This window comes from Neodiprion fabricii, chromosome 4 (genome assembly GCF_021155785.1).
Source record: "Neodiprion fabricii isolate iyNeoFabr1 chromosome 4, iyNeoFabr1.1, whole genome shotgun sequence".
Taxonomy (NCBI): Eukaryota; Metazoa; Arthropoda; class Insecta; order Hymenoptera; family Diprionidae; genus Neodiprion; species Neodiprion fabricii.
The window spans coordinates 24,452,701-24,478,231 of NC_060242.1; the positions used below are offsets into that span (position 1 = coordinate 24,452,701).

General features: G+C 37.6%; 1 protein-coding gene across 8 annotated transcripts in view; it reads right to left on the minus strand.

Annotated features, from left to right (window-relative positions):
• The window catches only part of LOC124181623 (maternal protein pumilio), a 106,535-nt gene that overhangs the window by 61,386 nt on the left and 19,618 nt on the right, over positions 1–25,531 (minus strand). For 6 of the 8 annotated variants that reach the window (XM_046568347.1, XM_046568345.1, XM_046568344.1 and 3 more), the window contains 4 exons: positions 16,056–16,188; positions 9,117–9,219; positions 7,295–7,394; positions 6,085–6,215 (listed from right to left, as the gene is read on the minus strand). In XM_046568347.1, coding sequence (XP_046424303.1) covers positions 6,085–6,215; positions 7,295–7,394; positions 9,117–9,219; positions 16,056–16,188 — 467 coding nt within the window. Of the gene's footprint in view, positions 1–6,084; positions 6,216–7,294; positions 7,395–9,116; positions 9,220–16,055; positions 16,189–17,481; positions 17,739–25,531 lie in introns of all 8 variants that reach the window. The other 2 variants (XM_046568349.1, XM_046568350.1) reach the window with 2 other exon arrangements.

A 25,531-nucleotide genomic window follows, 5' to 3' on the forward strand; every position in this document is an offset into this window, starting at 1 on the left:
GTATATTTATGTACCTACATTACAATCCCGTATCTGTATACACGAATATACGCGTATGTAAAAGTATCGATTTCGTGTTATTTGCGGTTTAAATTTTTCCCTGCGATATATACACGCCGTCAACGGTATACAAATTTCTCTTTCGAAACTTCTTTCGAAGTCACAAAAACGATGCATGCCTGCACACATATACATACATATATATTTATATGTGAGTTTTTTTTCTCAGTTATTGGCATGCACACTGAGGTGTCTAACACGCCGTAAAGTAGTTGGTGCATTTCACGCGTTATAAAATCATTTTATCTATCATCATTATCATTATTATTCATATACGTTATAATAGACATATGTATAGGTGCTGTATCGACGTACATATACGTATAAAGTACATATATCGGATTATCATTTCACTATTTAACGCTAATGATTTCTCTGCCTTAAGAAATTGCGTACCTATGTAATACTTTTATTCGTTTCTGAACACCGTCGTCGCGCATTGATATCCTCTATTATAACGCAACGTAACAACACTGTATGCAATGAGTGATACATGAACGCGTCGACTTTCCCAGATACCTGCGAAACTTCGACGTTAATGATATGAAAATATACGCACTTCAACAAATCGTGTTCAAGTGTGTAAATAAGAAAAGGTAAAAGAATTGTAAGAATGGGTAATGTCGTAAGAAGGCAAGCGATCAGAGAGAGAAAATGCAAACACACACGAAGACATATCGAAGTGTCAAAGTTGAGCAGGGATCACGCTTCAACGTTGATTTATTACACGTAAAACAACGAATCTACGATCAAAACGATGTGCCACTTACACCAGTGATTTTTATTCGCTTCGTGTTTTTTTCTTTTTTTTTTCTTTTTTTTTCTTTTTATTTATTTATAGGTCGACGGTAAAAATGAGATTCGTGTACGAAAGAAACAGGCTTGAAAATACGATACGATATCACGTGACATCGTATCGAGAAAAGGAGAAAAAAATTTTCCCGCAATGTCCTGCAAAAGATGACGATAAAATACGCAAAGACTCGTGAGTTTAAAATAGGTAACAATTCATGCGTAACGAGGCCAGATATTTTGCAATAAGAATAAAAATCATAGTTTTTCATTGTCTTAATTCTGGTTATTCGAAAAATGAAAATCTTCTCGGGTAAGGGAAAAATTCAAAAAATAACCCAATTTAAACTTAGATAGATGCGCGTTAATTACCCGAGGTAATGGAATTCCGCTAATATTCCGACAATTTGTCAAAATTATGATGAAATTTAAACCATTAATTATCGTGTAACACGCGCGTTGAAATTAACGGTCAACGTTTGATTGCCGGATGAAAAGGATCTGACGGGGGGGTGAAGTAATTAGCGAGCAAATAGAAGAGGTGGTGGCAGGAAAAGCGGCGAGGTATTATACGAATGATGCGGTTTTATTTACGTAATAATTTCATCCCGACATTGTGTCTATTTGGTTGTAATATAGTGTTTCAGGTGACAAATCCATTTCGAAATTATACAGCGAAATTTGATTTCTCGCACGGCCCACTATTTGATCCTTTTACAAAATTGACCAACTCGTAGAGACCATTTTATTATACAACGGAGTATCGGGTGACGCTGATATTACTTGCAGATATCCATTTGTATAATATCGCGTTGGCATATGGAGGGGGGAGGGGGGAGTTGAAGTCGAAATGAAAAAATTCTAGAATGGAAGGAAAAGAATCGTAACTCGGGTCAGTAATTTGTATTCAATACATAGTCAATTTATCGAACGAATATTGAAATAATTTACAGTCAATAATTATCGTTTTTAGGTTTACTTTAACGATCTGTAAAAAACCTTCATAAAGTTACAGCAATATTTGAAACGTGCGTAAGTATGAAAATTCTATTATACATTTATAATTTATCAAGGGAGTGATAAATTTCAATGGAATACAATGACCGTTGCTATCGAAGTTGCTTCACAATAATCTGTGTTTCTTTTCCACATTGCACATTCGTTTGATTAAGAATGTATTATATTTATAGTGCATAAACACGCGTGACCGCATACAAAGGATCGATTTGCAAATAATAAAGAATCTTGTAACACGTAACGTAACCACGCGGTACGCCTTCGCATAAGAATACGGCAATCTTGACCTTCGAAAACGGATTTGGCTCGCGGACACACCGCATAGAGTATAATATGTATAAGGTACGGGTAGAAGAGAGATTAGGATCGATAAGAGTCAATCTAAGAAAATGAATTGCATTTTTGCAACACGCTCTGAACACCAAAGTGAACCAATCAAAATGAGTAATGAAAACAAAATAAATACAAATAACTTGCGGGCAACAAAAAATATGCTCATGTTAAATAAAATAACATTACTAAATGAGCAACGGAAACACGTTTCAGAAATATTTTTTACCCACACAGCGATTTTTATTCGTTACGAGAAAATAGAAAAAAAAGAAATCATTAACAGGGTTGTGGCAAGCTTGTGTGTTCGAAAAAATGATTTTTTTTTCACATGATTTGAAAAACATACATCAAATACACGCAGTAATATAAAGCAGGAAAAAAAAATCCAATTTTGCCAACCAAAATCACAGAACTGTAAAAATGCGCTGCAAATCAAAAGGCAAAGTGAAATTCCGGGCATTTCTCAGATTTGTTACTTCGATAATAATCTGAAATCATGTCTAGGAAGAATCTAGGTTTCTCAAAAATAGCCTCAGTATTACAATGTGCGTGTTCCTAATCCGAAAAAAAAAGATAAAATAAATAAATAAAAAAACCATCAACAATAAATGGAAAACTATTCGTAAAATTAGCTATATTGCAGGAAATTATATGTGAAAAAGAGAAGCAGTTTACCTCCTCCGAAAGTGTTAGCGGAACGAACTGCCAAATGCTCAAACGGTTCGCGGTATTCGATTGGCTAATTTAATCCCGAAACACCCGCAGCTGATAAAATAATGCCGGTGATGCAGGCAGCGTCGGCAGCCGGGACTTTGATCATCGTTCACCGCACGGCCGTCAGATGGCAGTCAAAGGCTAAAAAACGCGAGCAGCCGAAGAACGAAGGAGGGATTGATGAGAAGTGGGGGATCCCGGACTCGATTCTACTGTCATCGGCAGCGTGGAACATCGAGAGCGCTCATTGCCCGCCCTTGACAGCTGTAACACCTTCTATTACGATGCTTGTAAGGTATACGCGTATGCGCTTGTGTACAAGCCGATCCGCCAACTCTCGGCAAGATTTTTTAGGATCGAATTTCTACTGGCTCCAATCGGGATATGTTGTAATGTACACTGTTAGAAAATTCACGGTGTCAATGAAAGTCCACACCTATTAGTGTAAAATTAAACATCGTCGGTGTAAATCGTTCGATTCTTGACACCGAGTTGTCTTAAAATCAATGCCAAAATGGTGTGGACTGCTATAGAATATTGTCGGTGTTATATTTAACACCGCATTTCTAACAGTGTACAGTAGTGATATGAAGATGGTAAAATTTGTAGATTTTACCGTTCAAGATAAACACGTTCGTCAATTTTCTCATGTTTTCGAGTCGAATCTGTCTTCGATTTTTAGCAACTGTTCTCGGTAAAAAAAAATAAGACCATATATGTTTCAAAGATGGAAAGTGCTAAAATTCTTAAGACAAAGTTTCAATTCGAAAATGTGATAAAACTGATGAATGTGTTTGTCTAAATCGTAAGGCTTAAGTGTATCCTACAGTCGGTCTTTACCAAAAGTGTTAAGTGTCATTTAATTTAAGTATTTCCGAAGCTTATCCATTACTGCGGTATTTTCGCATGAGCGCTGTGTAGGTTTTTTTGATAATAATAAAAATAACTGATATTTTACTCAATCGGTAAGGAGTAATTATATCATTCTCTTAAAGACCTAAAAGTGAAAGATCGTTCATATCCTGTGTACATACCATGACATATACGAATTGCAGTCAAACAAGAAGATTATGATCTGAAAAATCTATTCAAAAGTTGATGGATCGATACATATGTTAGAAACATTTGAATCTACGTTGTCTATTCGTGGAAATTGTCAGTGCATTTGAAAATAACACCTAGTAATCAACTTACACCTTTACGAAGTGTTCATCGTCCTAATTAAAACAAAGGATGGATTTACTTAGGGCGAAGAAGAGAACACCTCTAATATTACTCGTAAGCATCCCATTTCCTATTTCAAACATGCAAATCAGATTTCTCGATGCCATCTCTGTGATAAGGGTTGAAGTACGAGCTAAATTTTGTTGAAAACGCCAAGCGGCAAGGAACTTTGAGAAATTAGTCACTTCAGCGCATGTCCACCGCATATAATACAATCATACATCTAGTGTGATTGATGTAAAAAGTTTTCACCGCCTCTGTTATCTTCCCTCTTTCACTTTCAAAAAAAAATCCCTATGTATAACGTACTACTTTCTAGCATAGTAAAATCTATTTGGATATTCCATGAGAATCTTGACGCATATGCATAATAGGGAAGGCTTATAGCATCGGCTCATCAAGCAACAGAAATACACACACACAACCGTATATTACGTTCAAAGATTGCATGTTATGGGCTAATCGCATTTATCGACGTATCGTCGAATTTAGGGCTAATGACTTACGGACCGAGATTTTCAAGAATTTCGTGCGGGTTTATCCAAAAGAATTGCTCCAGATTCCTACGTTTCAATTTCAGACTTGGGGAATATAATGCTGAAATAACTTCACGTAGTTAACGTATACCGAACGGTAGTTAATGGGCATTAGCAATCGAAGAGCCAACGGCAATTAACGATTTTTATAAAGCACCTTTCAATCGTGTCAAATGTAATTCAAATCGTTATATCGTATAAAACGAAGTAAGTTTTATCAGTAGTCGAGGAACTTGACGTAATTTCAGACATGACTCAGAATTAAGGTAATTAACTTGTAATTCATATTCAGGTATAAATTAATAGCGTAACAGTAGGCAAACTGTTTCATTTGAATGCCTTTTCTATCAAGTTGTCAAGTTCAAGAGATCTTAGACTGTCGATCTCATTGGAATTTAAGTGGCAATGGGTAAATAATTGAAAAATAAACTAGAAATAACCATCAAAGAAACGGGATCAACATTATAACAGTTGACAATCGACTGATTATTTTTTTTTTTATCAAAATTTATATACTTGATTTAGTTCTGGCGAAATCTGTTGCATTTTTCGGCGCATGTGCGCAAAATTGTTACGATCTAAATTCAAATTAGCGCAAAAACTGTAACACGGGATGTTGAACTTCCAAGTCTTACCGACTTTGATAAATCGGTTATCACGCTTTCTTTTCTTTCCGTATAACGAAATCGCTTGAAACTCTGAGAATAATCAAGAAGTTCGCAAGGTTCATGTAAGAATGTAATTTCAGAAAAACTCGTTATTCCGCAACTTTCGGACTGTTATCCGTCTGAAATGGAATAGACCGTGTTAAAGAGAGAACAGGCTGATATTTTGCAAAGTCGACTACTTCCAGGTTATTCTAAATTTGCAAAATATTGAGATTTTGAAAAGGATTTCGTTACACATTACCTTTGCTAACTTCAATCTTGTTTAGAATTAAATTTTTTTTTTTTTTTTACGTTAATACAACGGTGAACGGATCATATAATCGACTTCGTACCCGATAAACTCGTCTAAAACTTCTAACCTGGTGTATTATTTTCCCCGCATAATTCATAACCGACGTTTTAAAATATTCGGACTTTGCATTGTTAAAGTATTTAAATACTTCAAGGACATGCGGTGATCGCGACGCCGCTCTATAAAGGAATAAAATTTATTTTCGTCGTCGTCGTCGCATGACTCGACGACGATGATCCTCAGTTGCGAGGAAACAACGGTCTGAATTTCGCCTCTAATTTTATCTCCGTGTTCATTCGTCGGGAAATTTGTCCGAGCAGAATTAGAGAAAAAAAAAAAAAAAACATCATAAAATTGAAAGAAGAGAATGATGAAATTAACGAGCCGTACGAGAGATTAAAATCAGTGTGTAGTAAAGAGAAACGTGGTTACTTGATGTGAAACTCACTTAAATCCTTTGTCGTCGTCAAGGCCATTTTGGGGGCCCAGTCCATTGCCCTGGGGTCCGTTGTCGTCCTTAGAACCATCGAAGGGGCTCGCCGAACCCTTCTCTTTCTCTTTTTTGTCTCCGTCCGTGTTCTAAACAATCGACAAAAAAAAAATAAATAAATAAATAAAGAACAATAACAAAACAACGACTATACGTGAGTGAATCCAATGCGTACGATATGACTCGCCACCTCTGTACGCGGAATGATGATATCCGGCTAACGAGACGCGAATTGCGCTCCAACTATCTAGCCAAGCAAAACTATGCATGTATGAGTGTGGGCGTTGCAACTTTGCAATTCAGAATTACGAGGCTACCCAACCTTGACCTGCGACAAACGAGTTCCCACTTTTCGACTCAGATGACAAATTGTAGGTGCATATCTCGATTGATTCAAATCTTGTCCAAAATTTGATGCGACTCGTTAATTATTTCTCCGTAATTCGTCACGATGTACGGTTTTTGCAAATGGAATATCAAGATATCTATTTCTGTTTTCAGATCTACGAAGACGAAGTGAACAAACATTCGTGTTCTCGATTGACTCAAAGTTTAGAAGAGTATTGTACATGGTTTGCGTTTTGATAGTTAATAAAAGTTGCAAACAAAAACGAGCGTATAACAATACGTATATTTGATAGTTCATTGAAGTCGTGCAATTAATCGATTAATCACACCGCCCTAGATTTTATGCGACTAGTTTGACATAAAATTACCGTGCGCAGATATCATACATTGACCATATTAAATAATAGACTAGTATCCAGTGGGAAAATACACGTGAAAATCACGTCTCAAATTGAAAAGTATACAACAGTCTGCCAAGAAAAACAAGTACAAATAATGATACGAATTGATGCGCGGTTGATTAATATTCATTTTCGAATCAAAGATAAAGTTGATTGTAAGCTAAACAACAACACGTCTGTATGAGAAAATGGCTAACGATAGCCTAAATATTGATGTGACAACTTAGCTCTTGATTATCATCATTCAAAGTTAAACGCTCTTGTTAATTGAGTAAATTGAAAAGATCGCAACGTACAACGATACAGAGCAGGAACAGAGCAGATGAAACAAAGTTAATGAGAACCTTCAACGGACAAATGACATTAATAATATACATAATGCAAAATCTTTGCAGACTATACATTAAAAGCTTACTCACCAATCTCAGGGAACCCATTCGAGGCTCCAAGTCTTTTGGGGTGGTGGGACTTGATCCCAGAACGTACTCGACCATTTTAACGCCAAGACCTCCGGTTTCGCTGAAATATGATGATAAGCGTTGATGAGATGTGAAATAATACCGGATCGAATGACTCGGGAGAGCGGATAGGGGGCGAAATCGAGAGCAGTTTGTGTTCAATTGAAAGATTTACAGCCGGCAATGAGACGTGTCTGAAGCGTCTTTTTTCTAGTCGTTTGGGTTTTTTTTTTCTTCTCGTGTTGGTAACAACTTTTTGCGCACCCGCTGAATGTATCCGAATTATAAGCGTGACGTCAATCTCGACCCTGACGAACGACCCACTACTGAAAATATTTATTATCCCGGTTTACGCAGGATTACGAAATAATCGTTTTTCGCAGCTGAACTAAACTTCTGTTTTTTTTCTTTCTCCTTTTTGTGCCTTTCTTTTTTACTCAAGATTCGATTATTTTCAAACGCATTTCGCGTTGATTTACTATAAATTTGAGAAATTACAAGCAACATTATTACACGACCAACTTCGTTCACGGCTTTTGTCAATCGGATTGTCGAATCTCAAAGGGAAAAGCTTCACGATTATCGATTTCTATTGAGAAAATTGAAAGTCCATTCGTGATTTTTCCCGCCAGAATACGACTATCCGAAACATGATTGGATTAAAAACTGTTATTTTATATCTACCCACCATCTGTTCGATAAGTCGAATGGTATGGCAAGATTAAACTTGTAAATTTCCGTGAGTAAATAACAAGCTGTGTGAGTTGATCAGTTCAATGGGAAACGATGAAGAAAAACGTTGTTTACGGAGGTTGGTTGGCCGATAATCGTCAAGATTTATTATTTATTCTCGACTTTAGATTGGAAAACTGAGGATTATGAAGATTGACTATAAGACTGTATGTTTAGATGAATAAGCGTGAGCCGCACTATTCACGATGTACTGGCTGTACATTCTCAACCAAAGGTGAGTCTCGTCAACAATATTGGAGACTTCATGATTTGATAAATATCAGAAAAAAATCAACCACAATAAAGACGAGAAGAAAATTAATTTTCACGAATAATAAACCCAAGAGTTACTAATAAATTATTGAAACAAAATATAGTTTCACAAATTCTTAGGGAATATTTTGTTTTCAAGCAAAATGAATTCGTTGATGTATCTGAATGCACATGAATTATTAAAGAATTGTTTCATTTTCGAAAATGATAAATTTTTAAAAATAGAGGAATACTCGTGAATTTTGGATACGTTTTCGTAAAAACGTTCTACATTACAATTCAGAAGTCAAAGTAATTCAATATTCGGAACAATATTTTGTTCAAACAATTTATCGATAACTTTTCGGCATTATCATTATTCAAATTTAATCTTCTTTTCGCCTTTATTGTGGTTAATTTTTTCCGATTTTGATCTCATCACAAAGTATTCAATATCGTCGACGAGATTCACTTTTGGTTGAGAATGTACAGCCAGTACATCCCTAATCGACAATCAATAGCAAAATAAAATCATCGTAAACTCGGTTATTTCTCGATTTACACTTCCACATTTTGCAAAACCAAGCAGGTGAGTAAACTCTTCGCGATCCGCCGTCATTTGAATAGTAGCACAGCGTTTCGCACGTCGTACATTGTTGGACTGCGATCCTCTCGAAGTAACAATATCATCTTCGTTCAATGCACAGCCTGACGAACGGCTGCGACAACACAACGCGGCACGTGATATTTCATCCGCATTCAAAGAGAAACGCGATTTGACAATACTCCAGTTACTAACCTGCCTCTAGGGCTGAGAACCGCCCCAACCTCGGAAGTGTGGTGGTGGTATCCGGTAGCACGTCTTCCAGTGCCCATTGAGATCGGTTGCGAAACTGCATTGTCTGAAACAGATTCACAACCGTAAAACATTAAATTCCATTGAATAACACGCATACTTCGATGAATTGATGAAAATGCGTTTGGTTAACCTAGTTACAAATTTACAATTCATCTTGCTCATCGCTGAGGAAAGGCGTAAAAATTTCTTCACGAACCGTGTGAAGTGATTTCCTTTTGTACGTAACATTGTTGTAATTTGGGAGAACCGGAGCAGCTTCTTGGCTTATTGCTTAAACCTTACTTTTCCTCGTAATATGCAAGATATGATACAGATTCTTTGATCTGATCTTTTTGGCGATCGACTTTTTTAAACGGTTCATTCTGAAAAGCGTGTCTAGTAAGAAACAGTGCCCCATGGTGGTCACTGGTAGCCAAACTTTCGAGACTTTTGACTTTCGAAATCACTGGTACATGTTAGAAACTTGATATTGAAAGCAATTGGCAATCACTCAAAATAACCGTAAAACAGGATAAGTTTCACGCTCGAAACCATGTGAATTCAGCAGAGGATATTTCAAATAGCATAAGACTTTATCAAGCCGTAAGAGTTTAAATGTCGTGAATTCGCCGGAAATGACGTAAAGATGTGGTTATGAAATCGTTCGAAATTGCGTGAAATCATAAAAAAATCGTAAAAAAGTTTGTCCTAAATAATAGATAACTAATACACATACATTATATCTAAAGAGAACACTTCGGATGATGTAATGAGAAGTGCAAAATTGCCTACAATATATTTTTATTTCATTCCCAATTTTTGGTTCATCTACCTGTTCGTTAATTTTGTACGCTTCAAGACTGCCCGAATGTCGCCCTCCGGGTGTTTGTATGGGTTGTATAATTGTTTTATAACGGAATGATAACAGAGAAAACTGTAATTTATTTTTATTTAATAACAATCCACCCTTCTTCGCGAAGCGACGGAAATATTCATCGAAAATTTGCATCATTGCTCAGTTTCACCTCTTCTCTTCTAACACACTTGGAACAACACCGAATAAAATTTTTTTATTTGTAGATCACTGTACTACGGTCCGGAAGAATTTTAATTGGTTACTATTTTTTTTTCTAATTGTGATAAGTCGCAAAACATGCGTTTCTAACTCCCCCATTTGAAAACATAATCTCTTCGTTTTAGCCGTATTTGAATTAATATGTGAAAAATATGACGTAACATTTTTTACCCTTTTCCCTTGTCCTTTAGATGTAACTAATTATGCCAAAACCTTCGACCCCCTGCTCTTCCTCTATCTGTGGTCAGCAGAACGTGACACATTATTTGAATGGCTTCTTACGGTAATCATAAGTACTCTTCACGCTACTCTTTTACATTTTGTTAGATCCATACAAAGGGAATTGATTCATTACTTAATTAAATTGGTTAACGATTTCGTTGCTGACCTACGTTTGAATACAATGTCTAGTGAATAAGGTCAATCCACTGTACAACTGGCCCCTAATTTGCCGGGGATTTTGAATATTGATTTCGGCAATCTTATTTACAGAATAGGATTGTCGATATGCTCTTTCCTTTGTCAGAATTTTTCTTCCTAAATATATTTCAATTTTACTCGAAATAAAAACATACTATTACAAACAAAACAACATCGAAAATTATTCGTAAATATTGTGTTTGCTTATTTGTGAATTTAGGTTTCGTTTTGAAAGGGTGAGAAACGCCAACAATTGAATCAAAACATCGTGATCAATTCCCAAATTCCGAATCCTGCGCTTGGCGAGTAATTTTTGCTGAAAAATTGTCAACTTTTCACATCCATATAATTATTATTAACGATTACCGATATCGAATTAAATGGAAAAAATATAAGGACGATCTGGAACATCACTTTTTGAACATGAAAAGCGCCTGATTTTCTTCGATTTTATTACATATGAACAAATTTATTATAAACTAATTATCATGTGATTAAACGGTGTATCATGCATGATTCAGAGTCGAGTTCTATGTTTTCAGCATGATATTGAGAATTTCTAAATACACAAGAACCTTACGAAAGGTGTGACTAAACCGAATAGAGAAACTGTACTTGAAACTTTTTGTCATGCATATCTGGGTTGTTTGACAAAGTTTAGGAATTACCCTAGGAGTAAAGATCCCTATTACAATATTGGTCTGAAATTTCGAGTGTTCGAAACGAAGGGCGACTTTGGAATCAATCGAATGATTTCAATTCATCGACCCCTTGAGAACGATTGACACACATATCGGCGAAAAACGGTAGTACCATTTTTGTGTTACGACTCATGTGTGGGCATTTAAAAGAAAAAAAAAAAACCAAGTCTTTACTAACTCGATTAGACTGTTGTTTGGCAACTCATAGCTTTTGAGGTCGCTGAATCTGATCCTGAAATCAGATTCCCAAAATTCAAAATGGTGGACCCAATATGGTGGGAAAAAAATACGAAAAGTAGTTGGATTTCGACAATAATTTGTATCTTTAGTCTTTTTATTATTTTTTATATCAATCGCTACATTAGATCCGTCATTTTGAATTGTACAAATCTGATTTCATTTACAAATTCAGTGATCACAAGAACCTTTAAAATAAGATTACATGATAAATTTATCAAAATTTTTTTCTGACACAATAGTGGCACTAAAATTTTGCCACACTGGTAAGGGGGTTAACATTGATTTCTACCGATTGTAAATTCTACCTTTCTGTGTTACCCTCGATTTCCGGGTTGGACAAAATCACAGAAAATCACAGAAAATCTCTAAAAACCAACGCAAACAACAAAAAATAAAAATAAATAAATAACGAATCGAAACCATTTGACGATTACCAAGCCTCAGAGTGATTTCCTGTACGATTTACAACCATCGAGGACTAATTTTTTCATTTCTATCACGTGCTCTGGGGTGATTCGTATTGATTTCCAACGGTATCACCTCGATTAACAATAAGATTCCCCGTTATTCAAGTTAATCCAGTTTGTTTGATTTAACAGCTTGATTTCGAGCAGATTAAATTCACGACTCCCTCGAGCAAAATTCTACGCAGATCACCGGATGCCGCACCCATGGCAATCGGCAGTCCGGCAACTACACCCCGCTCTAGCGCTAAATTCATATAATGATCCAGGAAGCTTCCCACAGGATTTTCCCTGGAAACTGAATCCATGCAAACACCGAGATACGCGGTTCTAATCAATCGGGAACTGTAACCCCGTGGCTCCGGGTGTGGGTGGGTCGACCCTGGGTGGCTGCGGGACGTTGGCCTCCACCCAGCCATCCAGCCAGCCGCCCCCACCGCCACCGACGCACGGCCAACGAACGTTTTAACAAGCGTCTGTCGCCATGGCAACAGCCGCGTTTCACCCGCCGGTTGCCGCGCGTCGCGACGCCCCCCTTTTCTCTTTCACTGGCAGTCACACACGCAGGCACACGCCGCACCGCTGCCACCACTCCTCGTTTACCGGTAGCGTCCACTTTTCGCATTTGTTTTTAACAACTTGCTCGACGAGAAACTAATATCAACCTATAAGGTACGGAACTGCGAGGAAACGCGCGTGTATCCCCCCCCTCCCTCCCCCGCCACGCCGTTTCGGGTACACTCGACGGTGTTGTTTCCGTGGTTTTCGTCAGGCTTTCGAAGCTTCGTAGGAACAGAATTCTTATCACTGACTCGTCAATGCGGGTGAAGTAACAGACGTGAGAGATCGATGACGTTGAGTAACATCTTTACTTCCATCTGCCGCGTGACATAACCTCGACTATTCAAACGCGAAACGAGCCAATAACGAGATATGTGATAAACTGATACACATCGTTTCGATGGAGTGATGAAAAATCGTCCGTAGGATAAGGTGATCGCTGAAGTCTGACGTAATAGAATATTCGTACCGTGATGATGTCAGGAAACTGAACACTCGAACACACATGGGCTAAATCATGTGATTTCATTCGTACATTCAACCAATTTTCACCGAGTTTGTTGTATATTTGTCGTCAAAATTCGCAGGCGTCTCGAGATTACGTTGCGTTCAGAATTTGAGATGGCCAAAATGTGAGGGACCTGCATTTTAGTGTACCTAACCTCGAAAAGATTGCGCTTATCGCCTGTTCGCGCCAAAGTCCGACGGACAGAGTTGGCCAGACTGTATAAACAGAAAAAAAAACTTTGCTCACGCGCACTCGGGTGTTCCTTAAATTTGTCGAAACTGTGACAATGCGAGGTGAAAAGTTCCAAGTGCCAACTATGGCATATTTTGTAAGAATTGACTAAAAGATTAGTTCATGTTCGCAAAACTATATTGGTGTTTCAAAGATAATAATCATCATCGAGTATGTGAAAAGACTAGATATTAATGCTGAGGTTGTGTTATCTCTACTACCTAATCCGAAACCATTAAGCTCAGTCATATTAGAAAAATTTCATTGACCACCTTTTGACTCTGTTACGAACATCGTCAATCATGGTTAAAATTTTCAGACCAATATGCAACCCTCAAATTTCTTAAATTTTTCTTTACAAAGTGTTATAGGGGAAATTAAAAAGGAAAGATAAATAATTAAGATTTTCAACACGTTACGCAACATGCGATGGTAATGAAGTTTTTTCCAAATATAACAATCGGTTTCGAACAGTACTACGTGAACTATTATGAGTTCTGTTTTATAAATAATTCACGAAAATATGGAATTTTCAGCAGATAATCCACGAGTTGCGATTAAATTTGAAAACTGTCAAAGCATCGACTGGAGAAAATCAAAGACAAGTAACTTCCTTGGAATAATTTTGCTAAATATATAATTTATACCGCTTTCCAGATTTCAAGTTTGTTTTCTAAAAAATCCCCTTATTTTTACAGTTCTTAGGTACGCATAACACAATGCAAAATATTTCTAAAATAACAAAAGATTAGATAAAACTTCATACCCTCTACACAGAGGCGGGAAGAGATAAGTCGATTGAAATACATAGAACGTACGGAAAAACGGACAGACAAAAATGAATGGGAAATACAATTATATAAACCTTCCTTTCTTCCAATCTATACGCTCCGAATTGTCTCGCTTGGCACGGTAATCGATTAATTAAATTCACCAAAACCACCGATGCCAAAATCTCAGAGGTAAATAAATACATTTACGTAAGTATTATTATATACCTGGGTGTCCTGAGTTACGTGCCAAATGTTCATTCAAATTTCTGAATAATAACAACTGAATTATTTTGGGTTACAAAACGTTTTCTTCGTATAGAAATTGTACAATTGACTGGGATGTATGATAATACACAGCGTTGATCACGATATTGTATTGAAAATCGAGAACAAACGGACGCTGGTTTCGTATTGAATATTGATTTATTACCTGCATTCAAGGAAAATACACAACGATCATCCGTGTACTAAGTTTCAGATTCATTCAAGATATACGTGTATCGTATAATATATATGGGAATTCCATACGAACCTGACCAACTTTTGACCCTAACCATTTCTGATTTTGTTTAAAATTTTTTCTGTATTTTTCCCAACTTTGAAACAGTGCCTACCCTGAATTTTTTTTTATTTTTTTATTTAATCGGTCGATTAATTATTTGTAAATATTGAGTAATTTTGAAAAGGAGTTTTTAAAATTTTCGCACAATTCTCAGAAGCTCTATTTTCTTTTCCAAACATTCTAAGACCGTGTCTATTATGGGCCGATATTTTTCCATTTTTTTTTTTTAGAACTTTCAATTTTTTTTGGTCAGCTAAAATATCGTTACAACGGTCTAAAAATTTCCGAAAAATTCTTAGTACTTCTATTTTTCGTTTAGAACATTTCTAAACCGGTTCTGTTATGAAGCAAACTTTGTCAATTTGTTTCTTTGTTTTTGTACGTTCAACTTTTTCATCAACTTCATAATAAAAACCGGTCTAGGAGTGTTCTAAGTGAAAAACTGAAGTTTTGAAAATTTTTTGGTCATTTTCAGATAGTTTAAACAATGTTTTATATGATCAAAACAAATTACAAGTGCTTTGAAAGAAAAAAAAAAAAGAAAGAAAAAACTCGGTCCATCATGGGCCTGGTCCTGATGTTTGGAAAAAAGAAAAGTTTTTGAGAGTTTTAGAAAAGGTCCGTTTCAAAATCATTCTCAATATTTATAAACAATTCATCAGTTAAATAATATAACTGAAAAAATTCAGGGTACTGTTTCAGAGTTGTGGCAATTGCAGTAAAAATTTCGGACAAGATGAAGTGTGTGAGGGTTAGACATTGGTTGGATTCGCATGGAATTGCCCATGTACTCTGTATAATAAATTTATAATCGGGAAAAGAAATTAAAAACATTGACGATGTCCGGTTGAAATCGCAAGATTAAGAAAGCGGCGCGATCGAAAATGGAGTGCCAGAGCGATTCCCACGTGTAGGTGTCGTGTGCACATTATAAGTGCAAATGCCGTAAGATAGCAGTGTGCGATCGACGTCCCAGTTAAATGTTGCCGCAACGAATCGACTCTGCACTCCAAATATATGCGATTCTAAACATATATGTGTGGATACAATAAAAAAGTGAATGAGGCAAATGCTGCTGCAGGGTCAAAACAATTTCACCACGATTGCAGTCGACCAGTTGCACTGTCAATTGGCGAGTTAGGCGAGGTAAAAATATCAGAGGAACAGTACGATGATAGAAGATTACGGAAAAAAAAAATTTTTTTTAGTTAAAATTTGAAGTCAAGCCAATTGTGATCAATATCTAGGACAATGTCGAGTGGTTTGATGTTTTTTTTTCTTTTCTTTCTATAAATCTATAAAGATACAAACCATTTTCTAAATAGATGTGAATAATAAGTGATTGTATTTTGAACAAATTTTTACCTGACGTACTCCAGGTAGAATCGCGCCACATCTGATGATCTCCCAGGTGAAGTATCCCACCGCCTTTGACTCCCCCCTCATCTTTAGACCCGCCTTCATCGACGCCCCAAAGTTTTTTTGCCGAGGGAGCGATCTGGAATTATGCGAGAAAATAATTTTCTCATTAGTATACTGGACAACAATCATTACGTTGATATTGTATCAATAATCGGTGAAACGAGAGACGTTTCAGTTAGATTTCATAATGTCTTAAGATCATAGTTTTTTTTTCTGAATTATGAGTAAAAAAAAAAAAGACTACGAAAACAAAATTAAAAATATATAAAAAATCGATATTAGAATTCGTGTCCTAATGGCGGTTTTAGACAAAATTTAAAAATTGCCGACTTTTGGAAAGCGAATAACGTCTACTACGATTTTGAATATGTTTGTGGATCGCGGATGAATGACGTAGCAAACGATTTGACAGTGTTAATAGCGTATCATATGGAGGAAAAAATTGTAATAATACGTGCAATAAGAAAAAGCAAAAATCGTATCCGCCCGACATTTCACAAGCGGTAATATGGCAACGCGAATCGACAGAGATTGTCCCCAATTTATCGAGGACCGATGATGCAGGTAGGTGGTTGATTACTTCAACAAAGTTCGGAATATCAATTGCGGCTACCTGCAGAGAGCGAGGACGTCGCGGTAGCGAGTCGCACGAAACGAGAAGAGAATGTCCGCAGCAGCTCTACAACCTACAATGTAACCAAAGATCCGAGCGTGGTAAGGACAAACCACTGCAAAACCGCGACAACTATAGCTTTGCGGCCAAAGTACTATGAATAAATTGGTTCTCGAATGATGCGGAAAGTAAGTTAGTAAGTTATATTGAGGAAACCAAAAAAGTAAACAAAGGGAAAACACTTGAGTATCTAGTTATTTTTCGGATTATTTTTTATCTTATCCAACATCTTGCACAATTCCTATTCAACTATTGCGTAAAAGAACAAAATACACTTCTACTTTTTCACAATTATAGTTACATTTTACCAGTTATGGTTTAACGTACAGCTTGTATACTTTTTAAAAAACTTTGTAAGTTATAATACACTCTCGAGTAAAATAATTCAACACAAATAGTTGAATCGCTACCTATAACAAAGGTTGGATGCTACAATTCGAGAATAATTGTAGTGAAAGGATGGGAATATGTAAAGATAGATAAAGGAAACTAGCCTTCAATTACTATAGACTCATTGTACAAAAGTATTGACCTGCAGATATGTGAATTTATCATAAATTGATAATATACAATTCAATTCAATTCAATAGTTACAACCGCGGACATTCGGCGTAGCTCAAATGTTCTCAGTTAGTAATTTTGACACATTAAAATAAAACTGAATGGTCATAAGAGGACAACATAACGATTAATCACCAGATAAAGATGGTCAGGCCAGCTGGGCACTCCAGTGATTCCCATTTCTCCGTGTGTACCACGTACCAAATCAATACCGCGACTGATTGTGAGTATAACGTTATGTCTCTTCTTATCTTCTTCTCGATCTTTATTTTTCACTTCTTTACTTTTTATTAGTAAACGAGTGTCCTTCTTGTGTTAATTTTTCTTCAATTTACGATATTATACTCTTGGGTAAATTTGGGCTAAAGTAACAGTTTCGAGTTAAAAGAAAGCTGAAGGGACGTTCCACATCTTATGGCCGATACATCGACCGAATTCACGGGCGGTTTTTCGCTCATCGAGGAAGAAGCGAAAGACGACGCGAGCAGGAGAGAGAGACAGAGAAAGAGAGAGAGAATGGACAAGTCCGAGGTGGCTAGAGCTAGAGCAAGATAGAGTGCAAAGTCCGGGCTAGACGATGACGGCTACTAGACCCATAATACCTTTACACACCGTAGAGCAGTGACCTCACCCCACGCGTCACAGGTCACGGCCACTCCTCCCGCTCCAGCACGGCTCAAACTGCACACAGAGAACATCACCGAGTGATCGGAGCCAAAAATTACAGCTACATTATCCTACCTGTCGGCGTACAGTTCGAGAAAACAACCCTGTCTGATATTGCGACCCCCCTACGCTCTGCCTTCTTTTTGTACGCCTCAAAAGGGGGAGTTCTTCGTCGATGGTTTTCGGATGGGAAATGCTCAAAGGTCTAGCAGCGCGTCGTTACGTTTTAATAGAACCGTTTATTGCTTCAGCGACGAAAGCGGCATGAGTCAATTTTCAATTGCCATTCAGTGAAAATTGATTCATGCCGCTTTTATGACCGTGCGTTGTTTGGACGTGTTCAATGAAAAGCCGAGGTAGATGGAAAAGAGAAGGAGAAGGGCGAGAGAGTGACGGGACGAGGGAAGAGGATTATCGCACACTTAACGAGACCGCGCGATGAGGTTACCCCGCGATAACGCCGCTTCACAATTACCTCGGAGGTTATGTTGTTTACTACGCGACATTGAGAGAAATGCGATTTTCAACATTGCGTTGTTTCACTTTGCCGGAAGAAATTGCCACGTACGATGATATGATCATCGATGAAATCGCTTTTCGACGTGACTAAATAACAAGAGAAAAAAAATAAAGAAAATAAAAATAAAAAAAAAGAAAATCAATGATATTTCTGACGGTTATAGTGGATTATTTATTCTACACAGACGGTCGGCCGTTACTGTGGCAATGGGTAACAAATGTTGGTGAAAACAGATACGTATGGATGTGTGTATGTATGTATGGACGAAGTGCTGCCTAGTAGAATCACACACATGTGACTATGTTCATATTATACCCCATGATATCGAGACACTAGCGTAGAAACTGTCAAGGTTCGAATGTCAAAATAAATCGTAAAATAATGTCGATTAAAGCCCTTCTTCCACGTCTAGTTTAGGGTAGTGATTAAAATTTCTGTCAATTTTGAAGAACGGCTGCGATAATGAACTGAAAACAACAACTGGAATAAATCACTATGTATACTGAAAGGATTTAGTTGTGAATTGAATATACGTTTAAATGTCTACAGAGGCTCACGCTGTTTAGTGTTATTCGATACAGGGAAACATCGCTCTTAGTAATTATTCATTTCTACTGCCTGCTCTAAATTACGTTCGTTTTTTCGTCCTTCACTACTTCACGAACAAACTTTTCCGGCAAGAAATGCGTTACCAGATGAAATGTTTTTGTAAACACGATATTAGAAGAAAAAAAATCTACGTATAATGTAACTTGCAAGAATTAAGATGCAATAAATAAAGTGCAAACTTTCGTTCAACTGTTTTTTATCCACTGTAAAATTTTTTTTAAATCAATAGATAACACGAGCAAAAATAACCTGCAGCTAGGCGAGACTGCTTTTGCGGTTTTATCAACATTCGTGCAGAATATAAAATATTTCTGCATCCGACGATATTGAATAATTTACCTCGAGGGCATTCGTTCAAATGAGAAATTAATATCGTCTCTGTCGTGGTTTACAAAAATCATTGTTAACATCGTTGCTTCCACGTTGGAACGGAGCAAAGAAAAAGAAACGATCGGTGTTTCATCCAAAAAGTATTGGCTATTCTACAAAAGACCGTGGGCCTCTTAGTAACGAATTAGTTGCCGTCCTGATACGATACCATTACACGACGAAGGAAGCTGTTAAAATTCTAACCATCAAAACTGCTACCAACTTAGGGATATTTTGGAGCAAACGAATAGTACGCGGATTGAAATTACAATCGGAAAAAAATTCTGAAGAGGGTGAAAGAATGCTCTACATACGTTTCATCATTACGCGAAATAAATCGACAACTTTTCGTCGACGTTAGAAAATAGCGCACGCCGGCACTGTAACTTCGCACATCAAATATATGTGAACGGAATGTGCGGAAGTTGAACGGTAAACATGGATTTCGTATTATGCTGTGGGCGCTCGATTCTACGCTAACAGTAAAAATCACTTACCGCGATTCTCTTGCAAACACGTGAATCTATAAGATGTCATAATTCATTAGAGACGTGCAAACGGCGAATGAAAGACATTTTTGGCTAATCTCCAACTAAACACGACCGCGGAATGAATTAGAAACGCAAAACTTGTACAAAGAAGACTGTTTCAGGGTGAAAAATAGACAAAAGAACGAAATGTCATATATTATGGTCGGTTGCGTGGTAAGGGAGCTATTACTATCGCTCTGATGGAAATAATCACATAAATATTGAACATTTTTCAACAATATATAATGACCGTGATTTGATTAACCATGGTTGCTTGAGATTTCTATGAATAGGTAAAAAAAAACTGATTATTCGTACTTTATCGTACTACATCACTGAGTCTTCCAAAACTTTTTACGGTTATGTACCGTTTCGATATTTGTAAAGAGTAAGAACAGGGTTAACAGTACTCGCCCTGTAACGCTGGAAAGAGAAAAGTGATTTTGAAGTTGCATAACGCGACCATAAATATTTCAGACCAATCCTGGTTACAAGCTGATCAGCGTTTGTAGAATAGCGAGAGGCTTCGTAGCCAGAAGTTTTGGACCTTAAAAATAAGCAAAGATTCGAATCTTTCGAAGAAGGAAAAAGAAACTATGTAAGAAAAATCATAATTTTGTGCAACTTCCTTGAAATATCTTCAAAGGAGTCGAATAATAAGCCAAATTGTATAATCACGTTAATTCCGTATCACGGTTTCCCGAATTTCCAACAGCGAAATAAAAAGTTTATCTGATAAAGAATCGTTAAACTAGCATTGCGAACTTGAACCTCAATTTCTTCTACTCTGCAGATTGAACGGATTAGCCGACTGTGAGAGCCTGGCAATTCACCGAGTTCAGTGTCACGGGCATCGGAATAGCGAATCCTCGAGTTGTGATCCCTCGCAACGTTTTACGTCGCGTCCGTCCGTCCGTCCCTCCGTGACTATCGAGCGTCAAGGCACAAACCAGGCACGCATACATGCAACCGGCAGGAACAGCAACCGACCATCGTGATTGCCGACTAGTCGCCGTGGCGTAACCGGTTGCTGGAGAGACGGGCATCGAGCCTCGTCAGCAGCTGTGAGCCCCCCACAACGGTGGCACTGTCACGGTAAGACAATGTCTCGGAGATAACTGGCCTGCATTAGAGGTACCGCATATACACGTGCCTGTGTGCACCATGCATCGCAGGTGTGGTACTTTGAGGTATAAACTTTGAGCAATAAATATTATCACCTTGCCATGTAGCCTCTCGTTCTCGCGTGGTTACAGTACTTGGAACGCAAAGGTGGACGAGACGGACGAATGAACGAGGTGAAATAATGTACAATTCGTAGAGTTGACAGCCCTCTGGCGAAGCGGCGCGACTCGCAACCACGTGTCGTTGTCCTACAGGTTACACAACATACGGGGTGTCTAGTTGGAAACCGATTCGACTGTAGAATACGTATACCTACGAGGTTTCGGCCGAGAGAATGGAATGAAACGAGCGTGAACGGATTCGGAACGTCATCGTGAAGTCCAACGAAGACTTCGTTTTATCTCTCATCTTCAGCTTTATACTTTCGAGATTAAGCTTCAAGAACAAGTATAAGGGTGTCACTTCGTCAAAGTTGTCGTGCCGTATCACGAGGCAGATTCGTCTACATGTATGCGATTCAGGGTAAGTATAACCGATCGAAATTTGTAACATTGCTCACTGATTGGTAAAATGAACCCTGAATCGCATTAATGTAGGTGAACTGTAGGTTACGGACTGTAAGTAGAACCGACCGTGTAGCATGTGATACATTTCCACGGAATGACACGATACAAAAATAACGAATTGCCGACTTGGAGTGATGGTGAATTATTGAACAATGCCCAAGTCTATAGTTAGTTAGTATCAAACTCTCATGAGTTGCGATCGATTTGGAAAAGACCGTGTATTCATTTATCCACATTTGCCTGGTTCTTAGAGCCACATCGTTTGATTGTTACTACATTCCTATGCAATGGAAATGGACTAGCCCTGGGCTGTATCGGATTCCAAATCGTAGGAGGATATTTTGCGGCGCAGGCGTTGCTTCTCCTAGCAACGCGAACGAGATACCGGTGTACCACCAACGCCGGTAATTTCACCCTCCTGCCTCCCCGCAAGTGACGTTAATAACTTGTACTTCTTCGTGTATCGACATAATAGTTCATCAGACATCAATGGAGGCCGTTCAGCTTGTCCTACAACTCCGTAACTCACCGAAAATAATAAATACATGACGCTACACGGGGCGAAAAAAACTCGAAAGCGTGAAACTCTACACAAGCACCTAAAAGCTGTATTAATTTTGTCACCAAAAATATTTTTGGCATCAATTACAACATCACAACAAATAAAATGACATGTTCTTACTTTGAATGTCAAAAAATCTTTACTCGAATTATCAATTATAGTACTTGGAGTTATTTCTTGGGACTTGGAATACTCAAGTTAGATCGTAGTGAAAAATTACTTGGATTTCGCAACAAAAACATTCTTTCCAACCAGTAAATTGCACCAGTATCTGCTGCAATTACGAATATTGAAACAACATTTATTTCAAGCTTATTATAATTTCCTATTCAATCTACACTGGTTACAATTATACAGATAACTAAAAGAAAGAATTTCTTCGTTGCGGCAATTGAATGTGGCAAAAGAAGTAACATTTTTCCTTTCAAGCACAAATTCGTCTCGAGTCATTCACTCGTCATTCGATAAGGACAGAAAACATTTTTTCCCCACTCAATTTTGTCGCCATATCTTTTGTGCACAGATACGTTATCGAACAAACGCTTGTTTCTGTGAAAATAATTGAATGCGCTGGAAGCATGAAACGAATTTTACTATACATTTACGATTCGTCAGAAGTTTATTTCAATTAGGGAGCTTCCATAAATTGCGCAACGCAAAAATTTGGATTATTGCTCCCCTCCATTTTGCAACTAAGCCCCCCCAATGTGATATAACACAATCGATTGATGACTGCCTTTTTTCGAAAAAACATAAAGCTCATTATTAATAGGAGGTAAAATGTATTGTTCAATGAAAAAATATCGTTACGTAACGACGATATCAAATCCCCCCCCTACACTGTGCAACGAAGCGTAACAAATTCCTTGACCCCTCCGGCCCTCGAACGCGTTACGTAATTTATGGAAACTCCCTTACTATAAATCTTTCGTTTTAAACTTATCGTCGGTACGCGACAAAGACTTCGCGACGAGATTCGATCGTATTTTGCTTTACCTACACGAGAATATCGAAATCATTTCGCATCGAGCCTCCTGAAAGTGCGAAAATGGAAAAGTCGCCGGAGTTGCACAAGTCGTATTAATCCTCGTCCATGCCTCTGCCGCATAGTCTCGTCGTCTTTACTTTTGAAGCGGGGATCATCCAACCGTGCCAAGGGAGCGTGGGGCCAGCAGTCTCCGACGCGTCTGCTGCGACTGTGTGAATCACCCGTAGGTCTTCGTCCCTTTCCGCGATCGATAAGCTCAAATAGTCACGTATAGCTGGTTCGTAATCAAGAAAGAGGGCTAGGACAAGAGGAGATTCTACAAACTGAATTCATCGCCACCTCTGCTTCCAGTTAAATTTTTCTACGAACGACAGCTTCGTGGATTCCCGATCCGTCAATTATCAAATTTCAAAAATCCAAAATCGGAGAAACTCCCAAAGATACGCGAAACGACAGAGTTTTCCGCAGCCGAACTTGAAACAAATCACGGCAAAATATGTACCTGCGGTTAAAATCTCCACGTATTTTCGTCATTCGCTAAATCATAGCACTTGCGATACGATTCGATAGAATATTGTTTTAGAAAAATTTGGTACGTATACCTAGCTCTTTTTGTATCGACGGGGGTACACATTTACTTTTTGGTTTAATGAATATTGGTTACATTCATTCAGCCTAAAATTGCGCCATTCGAATAAAAATTTTTAAAAAAAACGCATTATTCGAATAGTCCTTACTGGTTTTTTTGTTTGTGAAACTAAATATGTAACCGAGCCGTTAAAGAAAACTTAGTGGGAGTTTGAATTAATGTATCGGAATCCAGTTAACTTATTTTGTGGAACCAAATGACGAAGCTTCTCCAGTTGCAATCAACCAATTCTGAGTGGAATTACGTCTTTTCACGCTGTTAGTTTTTTTTTTTTTCCACATTGCGAAACTCGACGTTAGTACTATTTATTTAAAGAATTCATGGTTTGGTATAAGAAATAAAAACCAATAAAACGTAATGTTTGACAGAAATTCAAGAACCTGAATGCAATGTTCATTTTCTTTGACAATTTTTTTTATTCATTCTATATTGTTTTTAAATTTTTCAACGATTCGATCGAGTGAAGCTACTTTTTTCTAATCTTACACCGACCGCGACGTCAAGGAAAAAAATATCTTTGTAATAAAGAGCCTTTGAACTAACTTCAAGTAGCACGTGAGTATAGCTTTAAAACGATAAATACACACACACACACACATATATATATATATATATATATATATATGTATATATGCCGACGGTAGATCCTAAGGAGCTGATTATTCAACGACACAAATGATGACCTTACAACTTTGCACGTATACATGTACCATGTACGTCCGGCTAACTAGCTATTCTACCAAATGGAAATAGTGAAACTCAGCAGATTGAGCGACCGATTTCACTATAGTCACTTCATGCAGGTTGGCCACCTCAAATTTCAGCGATCAAACGCGACTTGTCGAGGTTATGTAAGCGATACGCTTTTCAAATTGAGCAGATCTTAAATAGTCGATGTAATCATTCGGAAGGACTTCGCTTTTCATTTTTAACTAACCGATTAACGATCACAGCTACGAGTCATCGTACAAACACCGTATCGATTAGCCACTTGACGCGAAAATGTTTAGCATCACACGCACAGTTTCGAGAGAGTTGGCTACCCTGCCTTGCAGTTGAAAACATTCTCACGGCACGATCTACCCGACCAATAGAGTTCAATTATTTGGTGCATGTGCTGTCGGACACTCGGACAATAAAGTTTTACCCTTTTCTCTCAGTGCCATGCGTTTACGGATCGCACAGCTGACAATGAGAGACAAGGTACAGCCGACATTGATCCCTTTCGATTCGCCGACACGAGGCAATGAATTGAATCAAGTTCAACTTTACTTCAATCGCCATCGGTTTGCCGTTCCCTTCCCTAGTCTCTCATTTTTCTAACTCGCTAAGCCCGTAGTTTCCTCCTCCCTTTCATCTTGCCGCGCCAATATTTGATCCCCAACGGTTGGTTTGTTGCGAAAGAAGGAGCCCAGCTAGCGAAAAATAAGTGAATATGGTTAATGAATCGTATATAGTCGGAAAAACAAATCGATTCATTCATACGAAATAAGAAAGGTAAGCAAGATGTTATTTTTGAATTAAAAAAAAAAAAAAATTATCCGACTGTATAATAACAATGAAGATTTTTACGGATTTTAAGAAATTTAATCGAATTCAAT